Genomic DNA, 15,695 nt, shown 5'->3' with positions numbered 1-15,695 from the left:
AGCGGGAAAATATGCCGACCAAAGTGCTTTTCTATTGGTGGAAAAAACCACGTGATCAATAGCTCTTTAAAAAGGATGTCAAGCATGGTGGAAGGTCAAATCTGAAGGCACTATTATACTTTATCTCCATAATTACTTTTGGCATCTACTACATCCTATAGTAACACTTTTTTTCAAATACTTTACTGATGACGCAAACCAGAAGTAGATGAAATGCCTCTTAAGAATAGAGTTAACTTGGGCGATTAAAATGCAACATGTACCTTCGTAGGCGGCAAGTATTAAATTATACCTTAATTCATGAGTCAATTAAAAGTCGCTCGATGACTTAGGCCTTGGGTGGTGCCTTGGGTATTAGCCTAGCTGATTATTATTATTATTATTATTATTATTATTATTAGCTAGCTCGATCGTTTCGTTATTGACGAAGTCTCTCAGAAATAATACAATGATATAAAAGCTTTGGAAATAAGTAAAATTATGTTCAACACGTTACGGAGTATCGCTAACTTAAGACACATTTGAAACAAAATTTCTTGATTAATTCCGGAGCTATGACGCTTTTGTCGTAGTGACATTGTTCAAAAAAGGAACTAAACGATTCCAAAAGGCGCACTTTTTGCTCTTATACTGGTACGTCAACGTGAATGTCGAAGACGGTGACAGAACTATAATACCATCGCCGCTCGTGTCAATTGGTGCCCACGGAATCAAGTCATCACCATTCGGATTACTGAAACAAGAAAGAGGAACAAGATAAGTCTGGGTAGTCGCGAATAGGAACCTCAAAAACCCTAAATACTTAAAAACATTGCTTTCATTGCTGCCGGATTTGTCATGGACCGTATAGTGCAAAACTGAAAATTATGCAGCAGGTTCCCTCTTATTGTGGAAATTGGTTTAGCTACAACATTTGCCGTTTTAATAATAATAATCAACATCATCTAAGCTAATACCTAAGACATCTAGCGACTTTTAATGCCTTTAAATCAGGTGACCGGATTGCAATGCGTAGGAGGGTGGTGGCTAGACCACCAAAAACCAACAGCTCCCTACACTAACTATTACCGTCAACTTCAAAAGGTTTTTATGATTGGTAATAAATTCTTTAATTGAAGAATTCTGTAATCCAGTCCCGGTATTTACCCCGTCTTGGCAAAGTTTCCAAAGTAGTCCATAATCCTCAACGCCAGCAACTGCTCATTCCGATCGAAATCATTGACCGGGTTCAGAGCCCGGCCGAAGACGTACTGGATTTCCTCGCCATGGAAGGTGCCCAACCATTTCGGCAGAGGGTTCGTCGTAGAACGATGGGTGTACAAGTATTGATAGACCTTGGCAGTGGTGTTGGTCGTCATGGAATGCGTCAATTCCTGTTTAAAAGAAAATGTTTTTTGGTTTATAGTAATTCCTGGATTATGGGTGATAAAGTTCCTGAGGTATTTTAGTTTAAAAAAGCTTTCCCAATAATCCCAGGTATCACGAGCACGTGTATATTTGTTTGATATTTAGTATTCATCGTTTATATTCTGTGTTGAGTAAAATATACGTCGTTACAACGTGTAAAGTTAGTATATAAAACACTTATTCAGTTTCACTTCACGTGTTTCCTACGTTTAGATACGGTTTATATATCACTATATTGGCAGAGAGGTAGTTTTTTCGTATACTGTATAAATAGTAGATAAATGAGCTTTACGTTGTGCTCACGTAGATATATGCTTAACTTATACGTGTTCCTGCTACCTGATATATTTGCAAAAAATATCACTAGATTAATAAACATTCAGAGTGACTTTTGATATAAATATCTTAACGTTGGAATTCAACGGAAGCCCGAGAGTAAAAGATGTCTGCTGAATAGCGACCGCCATGCAATATTTGGTGAAGAATTTCACTATAAATTGCAATGGACTGGTCACATATAGGGCACTCTGAATGTTTATTAGTTTTACTGATATCGGCAGATTTCCGAGGATAGCCATAGTTCCTATACAGTACTAATGAGCCCCAAAAGGGCGAAACCGGTCTACTGTTGGAATCTCTGGCGTAAATTTTGACTTTAGATATCACTAGATTCGTAATTGAGGTTTCAAAAAGGGGACAAATAACCAATGGTGTAGACAAGGGAATGGTTCCTTTTAAAAAAACCTCCCTTGGGCGTATCTTTGACTATGCAAAATGTTTAACCCCTGCCTTACCATCTCTTCCCTTTTACATAGTCTGACACGACGTTGGACGCGATTCTGGCTACGTCATTGCAAATATCATTTAAAATAAAACTTAAAGATTAAGTTTTTACCTTAGTAAGTTTCGGCCATTTCCAGTTATTAACAACACGTACATACTACGTGTTTCTAAAACGGGCAAAAACAATTTTGGTAAACATTGATCATGTCACCAGTTAGCACTTAATGTTTCACCAAGTATTTTTAAGTGTTAAATTGTGCGTACTTACCGATTATAAAATGCACCTATTAAGTTTAAATTACATTAAATCACACGGTATTAAGCTGCTATTTGGCGTGTAGTAAGGAGTTATTTTCGTGTATTTAGCGGGTAAATTTATGCTAGTTTACGTGCAATAATCGTTTTTTTTGCGTGCACTAATTGGTTATTTTCCGTGCACTAATAGGTTATTTTTCGTGTATTAAGCGATATTTTCAGTGTCTTATGCAGTTAGTTTTCATGTATTAAGCCATTTAAGCGGATATTTTGCATACAATAAGAGGTTATTTTTCGAGTAATAAGCACTTATTTGGCGTGCACAAAGAGATAATTTAGAATACATTAACCTATTATTTTGCATGTATTAAGCTTTTTTTTCTTGTATAAAGCGGTTTTTATTTATTGCGTACTGTTTTCCGAAAGATTGTTTGACTTTCAAACGCTAAAAAGGTCTCCATTTCAAGATTTCATAAAAGCGATTTATAAATATATTTTGAAAAACTTATTTTCTGAGGTCTATTCATTAATTTAATGAAATTAAATATAAGTCTCTTTAATTTTAATTTATAATTTAGTGGCGTACGTAATTCGCATTAATTTTTTAAGATAATGGGCAGAATTATAGTTAATGGAGATCCATTTAAGAAATACTTCTTTAAAGAGGTAGAAATTGTTTAATTGGTTATTGGTGTTTGTTATTCATTGAACTAGCTATTTACATATCATGCACTCTAGTCCTATCGAAAATGAAAATTAATATATATAATATTGTACAAATTATTTATCGATAAACACAATCAATAAACATAATGTATGTATGTATGTATCTATGTATACTTTATTATATCTAGTATTAGACGAAAACTGTAATGTGTACCTCTTCACAAAATAATTAAAAAAATAAACAACTAATGCATGCAAATTAACAAATAAATGCACCCATAATAACCAACTAATGTACAGGAACTAAGTAATTTATGCACCCAAAATAACCCATTTATGCACGCAAAATAACCAATAACTGCACGCAAAATAACCAATGAATTCACGCAAAATTACCAATGAATATACCCAAAACCAACAATTCATGCACACAAAATTACCAATTAATGCACGCCAAATAACCGATTGACCCACGAAAAATATTAAATTAATGTACGCGAAATAATATCTGAATTCACGAAAATTAACCATTAATACGCAAAAAAACTCCTTAATACACGCAAAATCGCTGATTAATACGGTATATCGTAAATAAAAAACACGGTAATTGTTTTTAAAATTGATGCTATTTGAACTTAATAGACGGTTTTTATAATCTAAATGTACGCGTAATTTAACACTTAAAAACTACGTGGTGAAACATGTGCTAACTGGTGATATGATCAACGTTTACCAAACGTGTTTCGTATACGTTTTAGAAACCTCGATAAAACACGTAGTATGTACGTGATGTTGCTACTTGGGATGTACGTTTAATTTTTATAGCCTAGAATGATCCTAATCTTGTTATTTTGTTATTAAGAGAATGATTATATACTTTTGGTGATAAGCAGTAAATGCTATAGGAATGAATGAATTTACCCTGATGGGACAACTGAAAAAATAGTCCGTCATCATTCGTTCGGCGTTGGAGATGAGGCTGGCTTTTTTGTCGTTAGCGTGCCAGTTGGAATATTCGTGTACGATGGCCATACGTGCGATGTCATTCAGTTTTGGGAATACCAAGTTGACAGTCTGTTCAAAGACTTCGGCGTTGATTCGTATGTTCTCTTGTAGAGTGTAGGTAAACGGCATTAGCCCTATCAGGAAGTATCCGCCTTCGTTCTTGTTACTTCCCAGGATGACGTCCACTTTCGTATAGCGACCGTTGGCGAAGGACACTGACGGTTCTTCGACCAGGAAATGACCGTCCACAACCGGTTTGAAAATAAAGAAGTCCATGTAACCCCTGATTGGTTCGGCATCAGTTAGATCTTTCGCTTCAGCATTTTGGAGGCAATCGATAGTCTTGCCACGCGAATAATTGAAAATTATTAAGTTTCTTATTTACATAAATATTACGAGTGAAGATATTACCTTTTGAAGGTCATGGCCTTGAGGACAGCCGAGGTTTTCTATTAACCGTTTAGCGTCCGCTAGCGTCTCGTCTCTGCTGACTATGTTCCATTCAGCGGGAGCGGCGCTTTCCAAGATGACCCTTTGAAACAAGGGCTGCTTCAGGTTGCGAACCAAAGGGCTGACCATGAGAAGAAAGACGCTAGCGCCACCCGCGCTTTGTCCAAAAAGAGTAACTTGATTGGGATCCCCGCCAAAAGCGGCTATATTATTCTGGACCCACTTCAAAGCCAGCAACTGGTCATGAAGTCCGGCATTACCAGGGACATCGGTGTGATTCAAGTATAGAAATCCGAATGAAGCGAGTCTATATGTTTATAAAATACAATAATCAAGCTACGTTCCCAGCAAGATGGAGATAACGTAAGTAGACATACCGGTAATTGAAAGTGACCACGACAACGTCTTGACGCACGGCCAGGAGGTCTCCAATGTAGGCCGAACTAGCTGTAGACCCGGCAGAAAAAGCTCCTCCGTATATGTAGACCATTACCGGTTTCTGTACATTATTGTCCTTGGTTACTGGTCTCCAAATATTCACAGAGAGACAGTCCTCGCTAAAAGCCGTGAATGGTTGAAACATCTGAAGACTTGTCAGAGATGCAGCGAGACTCTGAAAGCCATTGCAAAATAATAAGTTCACAAGTATCATATTAACAATAAGAATGACCATTAGCAAACATTTACACTGAACTAGAGCAGCCTACTATCTTAATATTTCCGACGCGAATTATACTATTACCAAGGAAAATAATATACAGTTCGGTTGGAAGTTCAAGTTAGAGATGGATGAGTGTGTCAGTGTAGAAAAACGGTTAGGTCAGAAAATTAGCATTAAAACAATAGGAAGTGTCATACTACTTATTATGTTATTTAGGATAATATCAAATTAAGGAAGGACTTTGTCAATAGCAGATTATGATCCTTTGATATAAGGTCTTTTATGTAAAAAGTGTTATTAATTTTTTTCGTGCAATGTAATTTTGAGGCCACTCGAAACTACGAGGACCTAGGTGCGCGCTTACTGCACATAAACCATTTTCTAAAAAGAATTACGATGTTTTAAAAGTCCGGAAACTAATTACAAAGCAGTTTAAAACACTTTTTTGTGAATAACATTCAATACACTGAATGATATTTTTATTTTCCTTATTTTGGTATATAAATCGTTAATTGAAACCACGAAGTACCTATATCTGTAATTGATTAAAGACGCGTTTGCGTATACAAATGAGGGTTTTATTGGTAAATAATGATTAAAGACACATTAAAAGAACAACCTTCGACTCTCAAAGATACTTTGGCACAAACAGAAAAAAACCTTGAAAATAACTTTTATGTAAGGTTATTTGAAGGAAATGTATCATGAAAAACAAAACGTTTTGGGTACCGTTTACAATTTTTCCGGGTACGTTTAATAGTAGTAGCTTAATCTGTCTAGTTTACTTTCTAACGAGGTGCTAAGAAAATTCTTAACTATAAATAATAATAAAACAGGTTTTATCTACAGTTTATTTTTAAAATTGTTACGTACAGTTATTGGTAATTGGAATAAAGTAATGTTTTTTTAAATAAATAAAGCATTTTTAATTAAATTTAACGAAAAACGTTACGTATATGTAAGTTAATTTTAGTGGTAAAATTGTTTATCGTTTTAAATTTGCAAGTACATTTAAGTGACCAACTATCTGGCAGGCAATTCCATATTCATCATTTCGAAGTTGGACCTTTGTAACTCTTTTAAATGCATTTTTTATAAACGTTTTCGATATCTCCTTGAGGGCGTTTGTTTGCTATATGTGAGCCAGTCTTGGTGGTTGTCTCACTGGCCGAACGTTGTTTCGCAAGCGCACTTTCTGTCCCGGCCTGTTTAGTCTCGTAGGCCGCCGTAGGGCAATGCGGAACGGCGGGGTACAAATACATAGATTTAAGTCTATGGTCAGTAATATTTTAAACCGTGAAATCGGGAATTTATGAAATTATCTATACGATTAACTATAATCATTTTAAAGTTGTCCGCTCACAAACAAAAAATAATTGTTATTATTTTAAATATTACACATTAAAAAATAAAATTCAATAAACATGACGGAATAATATACCTCCAAAATTTATTGAAACTGCGCTACGATATGTCAAGGGGGGGGGGGTGACCCATAAATGTACTAATCGCCGGGACACTGATCTAAATCCCAAAGCTGAAATTATTACTCTTCGAAACTCCTGATGGATTGAGAGTTTATGAAAGGCAAAGTAAACGCTACCGGTTCGCGAAATTCAACTTTCGTAGTAATTTAGGCATTAATGGGTTAATCGCGATTTCAATAATGAGAAATGAAATACCTGTAAAAACTGGTTCGTGTATTGAGAGCAAGATAGCGAAAAATTTCTGGCGTCCAGTATTCCCGTCCAGGACGCTTTAGCGATGGGCACTTTGAAGCGACCATTTCCGAGTGGAGGTTCCGCGTACGGAATTCCCAAAAACGCTTCGTAGGCGTCTCCATCGAAGGTGTAATCCAATCGACCCCTGACCCGACCCGTTCTAGTGGTCACAATCGGTCCCGACGCGTTATCCGAAACTACCCCACATTCGTAAACCGACAACGTCGCCAATACCGAAAAAATGGACAGAAAAAAGACGACGTTATCTCCGTCGACTAGCATGTCGAATCAAGGTCTAATTCCTTAACGAGCGTGTTAAAAATTCTTCTGTTACAGAGACGTCAAAGTCAATCAGTGAAGGGAATCGCTTTTCGTTAATTCCTTTTATATACTACATCTATATTTGTCAATTAAATTTCCCATTATTCAATGACGCTCATGGTATAATAGTCGGTTTTTGGCCGATACCTATCATTTTGTCTTTATCACCTCAAATATCATATACAATTCTAAGCACGTACTAACGAGATTATGGGTTTTACTTCGTGTCGAATGGGATAGGATATTTGTATTGTCTATCTTTTTCCGGCACGAAAGGGGGGGGGGGGGGATACGTCACCCGTATGTATTTCAATCGCGTTGGAAGACGTCAGTTATAAGGAACCAATGAGATTTCATTGATTTTTACAGGAAGTAGCTTACTGGCAGAACGTGAAGTGGTTTGCGAAAAACACCAAAATTCGTTTTAACATAGTCACTCTCCCTAAGTAGAAAATTAAATAAATTCTAGGTTATACTGACAAGAAGGGGTAATACCATGACTGGAAAATATTGGCCAGGTTTTTAAAATTCTTATAATATAAATAGGTTGCCTCCTTTCAAAATGATGAGACAGTAATTCTTTTCAAAATTTTGCTTTAATGTCTTATTTAATTTATAGCTTAGTCAACGCGCGATTTAAATGTGATCTAACAAGTTTCTTAATTTTTTTTAAATTAGGTTGATTTACTGCTAAAGAATAACCTTCGATTTTTATACGCTGGATTTACTTAAAGGTATACTAATTGACAGCTAGTCAAATAAAGTATCTGAAAAATTATAATAACCATCTAGGCTAATACCCAAGGCTCCACTTTAGGTTTGATTAAATAGATGCTTCTATAAAATAAAAATAATAAAAAGTTGAAATCGATACCTTAGTTTCAAAACCAAGTAACACGACTTTGCTTTCACGAATTTATTGAAAGCTAATTTCAACCTTCATTTGCACAAAAAATATTAACAACTGAGCCGATTTGTAAAAATCATTTCGATATACTATTTTTGAAATTTAAATATATTTTACTTCAATTTTATTTTTTGAGATACCTGATTTTGGAACTAAGGCAGAGCTTTATTAAAATTAGAATTTTGCTCTCAGACTTTTAATGCGAGGTAGTCTGACGTAAGAGCTACAAGATGACAAGACTACTTTATAGAAAGACCTATTTGTAATTAAAACACTTTCCTTTGTAAACTTAAATCGTATTACCAGACGTTTATAAGAAACACCTTTCGTGCGGGGAGTATCTAACTAACAATTAAAAAACTATGCAAAAAACCTCTTTAGGGTAAAGACTAAAGAAATAAATTCACGGAAACGGACTGACCAGTAAGGGTGTAGCTGTCTTTGTTGACCTAGCTAGCTCGTAGTACTATCTCGATCAAGGATTTTGGTATTCTCTAGGCATGTGCGAGCCTTGATTTTTGGGTTTCGAGTCGAGCTTCGAGTATTAAAAATTTCACTTTTCGAGTATCGAGCCGAGCTTTAAAATCTTACCGAGCTTTCGAGCTTTTAGGCATAGCTTAAAATGTGGTTTCGAGTACTCGAAGAATTAGGCTTAGCTTAAAAAGAGGTTTTCGAGTACTTGAATAATTACTAAGACCTAGCTTTATAAAAGGGGTTTCCGAGTACTCCGTGATAGATTTAGCTTAAAAAGGTTCTGAATAATTGGGTTTATTTAAGTAAAACATTTTTCAAAAATAAACTTTTACGTTTATTTGAAGCCATATTTGAGAAGTCTAAATTAATAACTGGCCATACAAGGGATTACAACAATAAAATAGTGGACTGATGAACCGCCAAAAAACTAACAATAAACAGCTAGAGCACTATACGTAATGTAACTTACGGTTTTAGTTTCGTTTTCTACATTTAAAATTGAAGACCAATCAGAAACAACTAGGACTTGTACCTCACCCAATAAGATATCTTAAGGCGGGACTATAGAATTGTTTTTTGTAGCTTTTCCCGCCATTTTTACAAGCTCGCGAGTAGTGCCTTGGTAAGAATAATAGTTTCGAGTACTCGAAATTTAAGCCTAGGCCTCGATTTGAGGCTCGAACCATTTTCGAGCTTTTCAAAAAATGATTTTTGAGAAACCAAACACTAGTGTTTGTCGACGCACTATTTCCTGGTAGTTTTATGGTCTATTCAAATATGCACATTCACTAGTTTGTCAAATCCAAATTGATAGACAAGGAACACCTGTATTTCGATATTTCCCCTGATGGAGGTTGAATACAAACCTTTGATATTACCAATGGCACACAGTTCTATATCACACCTTTGCAAACACTTATAGTTTCTTAGTAATGTCTTTCTCAAATTCGGAATTAAAAATAGAATAAATCTTAAAGAGACAAAACTAATTCATTTCTAAGTCATTCCATTAAATACACCATCCGTTGTAGGTTGGGAACATTGGAAAAAATGGAAGAGCATCTTTGAGGACAAGGACATCCTTAGTTACATCTCCTCCTTTCAGCGCCGGTATCTTTGAAAGTAACGTACCATTTATAAGACGTCCACTTTGAAATGAACTCAAGCTTACTTTTACTACCGGACGATCTCATTTTGGGGAAAATATTCTTCCAAAATACGCATTTGTTCATTTTGAAATTTCGGCCCACCGCCGTGGAATTGGGAGCCAATACAAAGTACTCCTTACCTTCTTCCGAATACGATGGCCAATTGAAAAGCGTCTCGTACCGTTTCGAAGACGGTTGAGTATTGGGATTCCTGTTTGCGAGCGGTCTTAATTCGTTAAACGATCTCTACCAAACGGATGTTGGAAATTGTCAAGACTTACCCTGTTCGTGCGAAGTTACCCCAGTACCTCATCACCCTCTTACTGAACTCTATTTCGTCCTTCGTGTAATTGAACTGAGGGTTGATGGGGTTGCCGAAGATATACAAGATGTCTTCACCGTGGAAGGTGCCCGCCCACTTGGGCCACGCTGTGTTCGAAGAACGATGTGTGAAGTAGTATTTGTAAACGTTATGGCGTGCTTTTTGAGAGAACGTCTTGGCGAAATCTTCTAGCGGACATTGAAAGAAGAAGTCGCCGAGGACGTGACCCAAGGACGCGATGTTCTTTTCAGAGGTAGAGGTGTCCGACCAATCGGAGTAATGGTGGACGATGATTTTACTGACCATATCGTCCTCCTGGACCAATCGGTCAACGGCAAAGGCGAAGTCCTTATGACTGAAGTGAATTCCATCTCGGAAAGAGAAGTAGAAAGGCAACAGTCCAACCAGCAACATAGTTCCCTCATCTTTGGTGGTGCCCAGCAATAATTCCGTATCTTTAAACCGACCTAATAAGCAATAATGATATTAAACCCAAGTGTCCCAATTTATACAAATATTGTTCTCGGACCTTTGGCTAAAGATTCAAATGGATGTTCTTTGACGAGATTTCCATCGATGGTCGGTTTGAAGGTGTAAATGTTGTCGAACTCCCCTTGAGGCTCGCTGGTTAGCAAATCCAAGGCGTCCGCTTCTTGAAGACATCTGATTAACGTCGTCTTATTGTCGGTTGGTTTATGAGGACAACCTAAAAGCTCAGACATTTTGAAGGCATTCTCGATGGTCTCATTAGGGTCGACATAAGCCCATATAGCGTGGGGAGCTCCACTCTCCATAACAGCCCGTCTACCATGGAGACAACAATCATTTAAGCATCACCTTCTCACCACAGTACCAAGACAAAGTAACAAACCTGAAGTAACCTTTGGAAGGTTCGGACAGAAGATGATATCCAACGCTCGCTGACCCAGCGCTTTGACCTACCAGGGTAACTCGTTCTGGATCGCCACCGAAGCTAGAAATATGTTTGCGGATCCATTTGAGTACCGCCAGTTGGTCGTGAAGACCAGCGTTACCAGGAACGTCGGGATGGTCTAGAAACAAGAAACCGAAGGAAGCTACCCTGTAATTGGCGGTAATGACTATGAGGTTCTCTTCTGCCGCCAGGACACGACCATCGTAAGCGTCTACGGAAATACCACCACGAGAGAATCCTCCACCGTAGATATAAACCACAACGGGTAAACCCTCTGAAAGTAGTGGTCACCGAAGGTTATCTCAACGACGCACTTAATGGAGAAAAGTTAAATAAAACGCACTAGGTTCGCTAAAATCCCTGTCTTTGGTCACCCAGATGTTCATCTTGAGACAATCCTCGCTGCTTTCGGTTTTGGTCCGGAACTTGGCCAAAGCGGGGATATGCTTCGCTAAGGGAATCCGCCTCTGGAAGCAAACAGGAGGTAGCTTGGTGGCTTCAAAGACTCCGTTCCAGGAATCGGGAGGTTCGGGTGGCTTGAATCTCCTGCTGCCCAAGGGGGGTTTGGCGTAGGGAACTCCCAAAAATGCATCTACTCTTTTCCCGTTAGGAGTCAGCACTGTTTGGCCCATAATGACTCCCAGTTTGGTTTCAACCCTAGGCTGAGATCACTTGTTTAAGATAATTCAAAATAATCGACGCTCTAATTATGGCTCGCGGGTTAATTACCGGTTCAATAGCAACGTTAGACGCAATTGTAATCAAGAAGACGGTGATCAATGGATAGAGAGCGACGTTTATCGGCGAGTTTCGAAACATTTTATGCATATTAAATTCGGTATCTAAGAATAATATAAAAAGTGTCATAATCATTTGGTACCATTTGTCCGAATTTAAAGTGTCCTAATGTTGTGGTAATTGCCCGAATGATCATTTGTCCGAACTCTAAAAAGCTGGTTCAAATATCCGAAAAATATTTAATAGAATATTTAAATAGCGTACTTATGTTGAGAGTAAACCAAACTTAACCTTACATAACATAACCTACCCTAATATTACATAACATAAAATAACATAACATAACATAACCTACCCTAAAATAACATAACATAACATAACATAACCTACCCTAGGATAACAAACATAACCTATCCTAAAATAACAAAACATAACCTATAATAAAAATAACAAAACATAACCTATCCCAAAATAACATAACATGACCTACCCTAAAATAACATAACATAACATAACATAACATAACCTACCCTAGGATAACAAACATAACCTCTCCTAAAATAACAAAACATAACCTATAATAAAAATCACAAAACATAACCTATCCCAAAATAACATAACATGACCTATCCTAAAATAACAAAACATAACCTATCCTAAAAATAACAAAACATAACCTATCCTAAAATAACAAAACATAACCTATCCTAAAATAACAAAACATAACCTGTCCTAAAATAACATAACATAACATAACATAACCTATCCTAAAAATAACAAAACATAACCTATCCTAAAATAACATAACATAACCTATCCTAAAAATAACAAAACCTAACCTATCCTAAAATAACAAAACATAACCTATCCTAAAATAACAAAACATAACCTATCCTAAAAATAACAAAACATAACCTATCCTAAAATAACATAACATAACGTAACATAACGGAAACATAACCTATCCTAAAATAACAAAACCTAACCTATCCTAAAAATAACAAAACATAACCTATCCTAAAATAACATAACATAACATATCCTAAAATAACATAACATAACATAACATAACATAACCTGTCTTAACTCAACTCAACATAACATAACGTAGCCTAAGTAAACTTCGCCAAAGTGTGACTAATTTTTATGAATAAAGAAAAACAACAAATTTAGACATGAATTATATAGGTCATGAATTCCAACCTTTGAAACCCATTTCTTTAGTAAACAGGGACAAATGAAATACGGATAAACACCACTATCCCGTCCATGAGCCCTCAAAAGACCAAGATGTCTTCAAAAGGTCCTTAGTATTCCAAGGTATTACATTGAGCAACAAACGTGTATTTCCGGGTAAAACCCGCATTGCCCTTCGACCTTCAAAATAGGTTTCAAAGGCTATAAATTTCAACTGACCAAATACAGCCTAAAGCCGCTCAAAATCATAAAAATTTAAATATGAATATCCGATTTCAAACTACCTTGAATGCATAAGAATAAGGAAAGAACGACTGACCTCGGCGTTCTAAGACATTTTCGGAAAAGTTGTTAAATGATATAACCAGAGGTTTATAGCTTATATCTTTGTGAGGCCATTAAAAAGAAACACGTACCTACGCAGGCTTGAGGCCCTAACCAATGGACGCGAATTTCCTGGCTAAAAATTTATTTTGTCTAGCGATGTAAATGGATAAAATTCCTTAAAAGTACTTATTTATAAACTAGATTTTATCAGTGTAATAGATTTAGATATTAATTAATTAATTTCCACCGGAACTAATTATTATTTTAAGAAATTAATAACATTAGCAATATAAAGATGGATGCTTATTACGTAAGAAATACTTCTGATACGACTTAATTATTCAAAATATCGTAAAACTCACCACGGAGGTAAAATGCCAAAAAATCACAATCGAACAAATATAAGAAAATCTATGAAATTATTTGTCAACTAGGTACAGCGGAATTTATCTGAAAGCTAAAGCGACAGGACATTATCAAATGGCGTAACGGTCCATTCTAAAATGACCAGAATCGAAGCGTGTAACAGATACCCCCAAAGCCGTGCTCTCCCCTCTCCTCTAATTTCGAGTTTTGGCTTTTGATGGTATACCGTAAACACCCCCGACACAGAACCTCCTCGATAAAGTCAGGAAGTAAAAAACAGTTTTCTTTTCGAGAATCGGGTCAAACTTTCGTTTTCGAGAAATAAGGTCTTTCTCCAAGTTCAGTTCGCACAAGCGCAAAGATTTCAGACAGGCTTTGATTATTTACTTTCTAAGATTTAATCTTCCTTCTTAGAATGTTGCCGGACAAAAAGTCGTACTTTTCAAACCCGTAATTGAACATTTCAAATGAAATACGTGAGTTTTAGATTACAGCGTGTTTGAAAAAAGCACGCTCTGCGGTTTTGCGCTCGACGTGCCGTGAGCGGACGACAATCTAAATATTTTTTGTGGCGTTGTATACGAAATAAAGTTGACGCTTAATTGGAAATGCTAAAGGAAAATTGCATTAATTGGAAAACAATCATTAAAATACTGGGTACCGCCTCGTGTAAAATTTGGGTAAATGCTTTTAACAGTCTTTGAGTAATTTGGATATATGATACGCATTTGATTTGTTTAATTTACACCATTTTTAAGAAATAATGATTACGTTGTGGTTGATAGCGGAAGTATATCAAATTTGTTTTACAAGCTTAGCAAACCATCTCCCTAAACTGATAATATTTTTCTCAGCCTCGCGTTTTTTTTTAAATTCAATATTTACTAAATAATTTTATAGTACATATATAGTTGTACATAAGTAGTAAAAATATAAGTAAAAGTCACATAATCATTTTAAAATTATCATTTTTAGGAATCATGGCTATACAAATTAATTGTTTTTTATTGTATACTTAAAGGAACAAGATACTTCATGACTAACTTATGTCACTTTTGATATAAGTGTAATTTTAGCATTTTACGTCGTTATTTTTAATTTCAACGTCCACCAAGAATGTATTTATTTATACTCAGGAAGAATGAATATGTCGAGATTATTTTTAGCGTTTCTCCAATTCCAGCCGTTGGGGCCCCCGGTATGCTCCTCCGCTTTAATAAAATCAAATAATACTGCAATCTCATTGGTTCTTAAAAATTTCGTTTTTCGACGCGATTAACGCTGCTGCGAGGACGCAAAAAATAAGACCGCCTCCTTTTTTCCTCCCCCCCCCCATAGTGTGACGGGGTTAGGGCCACAACGGGTCCGTCGATAGTCTCGACATATTCATTCTCCCTGAGTTTAAATAAATACATTCTTGGTCCACTCATAGATCCTTCTCACTGTTGTGTTTCACATAATTAAGTTTTTGAAAAAAATTAAAAATATATTTCTTTGCAGGGGTTATAGCATTCACAAAGAATTCTAAATTCTGTTACAACTAATTTGCAAACTGAAAGTTATTGGCTAAGAATAATAATGTCGCACTCCAAATATTGACCAAGTTACGGTTCAATAACATTTCGGTTAAGCTTGTTTCATTTTCTAAGTTTGTAGTCAAATAAAGGGTAGAGTAACCTTGGTTTCACCTTTCACGTCTCATTGAACATTGAGAAATCACGTAAATGTTGAGGTAATGTTTCGCCCGAATGCGAACAAGACTGGGTAGTGAAAATGCGATGATGAGTGTTAAGAAATTCGCATCTTGTTTCGAGGCAAAATTTTTAAAATTCAAACATAAATGATTGTATTTCTTTACCCCTAAGTTATTGCGAAACTACAACATATATTTAACTTTCAAATGGATCCCGACAAAAACAATTTAAAACAATTTTATGAAGAATTTGTATGGTATAAAATACGGGACAAATTTCAATAACGAGGTAGCTAAAAGCCCCGTGGCGGTTTCCGTGG

General features: G+C 36.1%; 1 protein-coding gene across 1 annotated transcript in view; it reads right to left on the bottom strand.

Moving 5' to 3' along the window:
* Positions 1 to 550: 550 nt before the first annotated feature.
* Positions 551 to 15,695, bottom strand: part of LOC149953197 (uncharacterized) — a 30,560-nt gene continuing 15,415 nt past the window's right edge. Inside the window, exons 6-17 of the mRNA XM_090169816.1 lie at positions 11,784 to 11,896; positions 11,398 to 11,716; positions 10,992 to 11,328; positions 10,650 to 10,924; positions 10,080 to 10,587; positions 9,939 to 10,009; positions 6,910 to 7,145; positions 4,944 to 5,179; positions 4,528 to 4,873; positions 4,033 to 4,458; positions 1,147 to 1,373; positions 551 to 733 (exon numbers count right to left, since the gene is read on the bottom strand). Of these exons, the coding sequence (XP_090025942.1) occupies positions 553 to 733; positions 1,147 to 1,373; positions 4,033 to 4,458; positions 4,528 to 4,873; positions 4,944 to 5,179; positions 6,910 to 7,145; positions 9,939 to 10,009; positions 10,080 to 10,587; positions 10,650 to 10,924; positions 10,992 to 11,328; positions 11,398 to 11,716; positions 11,784 to 11,896 (3,275 nt within the window). The 3' untranslated portion in view covers positions 551 to 552. The remainder of the gene's footprint in view (positions 734 to 1,146; positions 1,374 to 4,032; positions 4,459 to 4,527; positions 4,874 to 4,943; positions 5,180 to 6,909; positions 7,146 to 9,938; positions 10,010 to 10,079; positions 10,588 to 10,649; positions 10,925 to 10,991; positions 11,329 to 11,397; positions 11,717 to 11,783; positions 11,897 to 15,695) is intronic.

Source organism: Leiobunum rupestre, chromosome 3, assembly GCF_980474605.1.
Source record: "Leiobunum rupestre chromosome 3, qqLeiRupe1.1.hap1, whole genome shotgun sequence".
Taxonomy (NCBI): Eukaryota; Metazoa; Arthropoda; class Arachnida; order Opiliones; family Sclerosomatidae; genus Leiobunum; species Leiobunum rupestre.
Note: the sequence above shows the minus strand (reverse complement) of the source record. Positions and strands in the feature narration are given on the sequence as shown.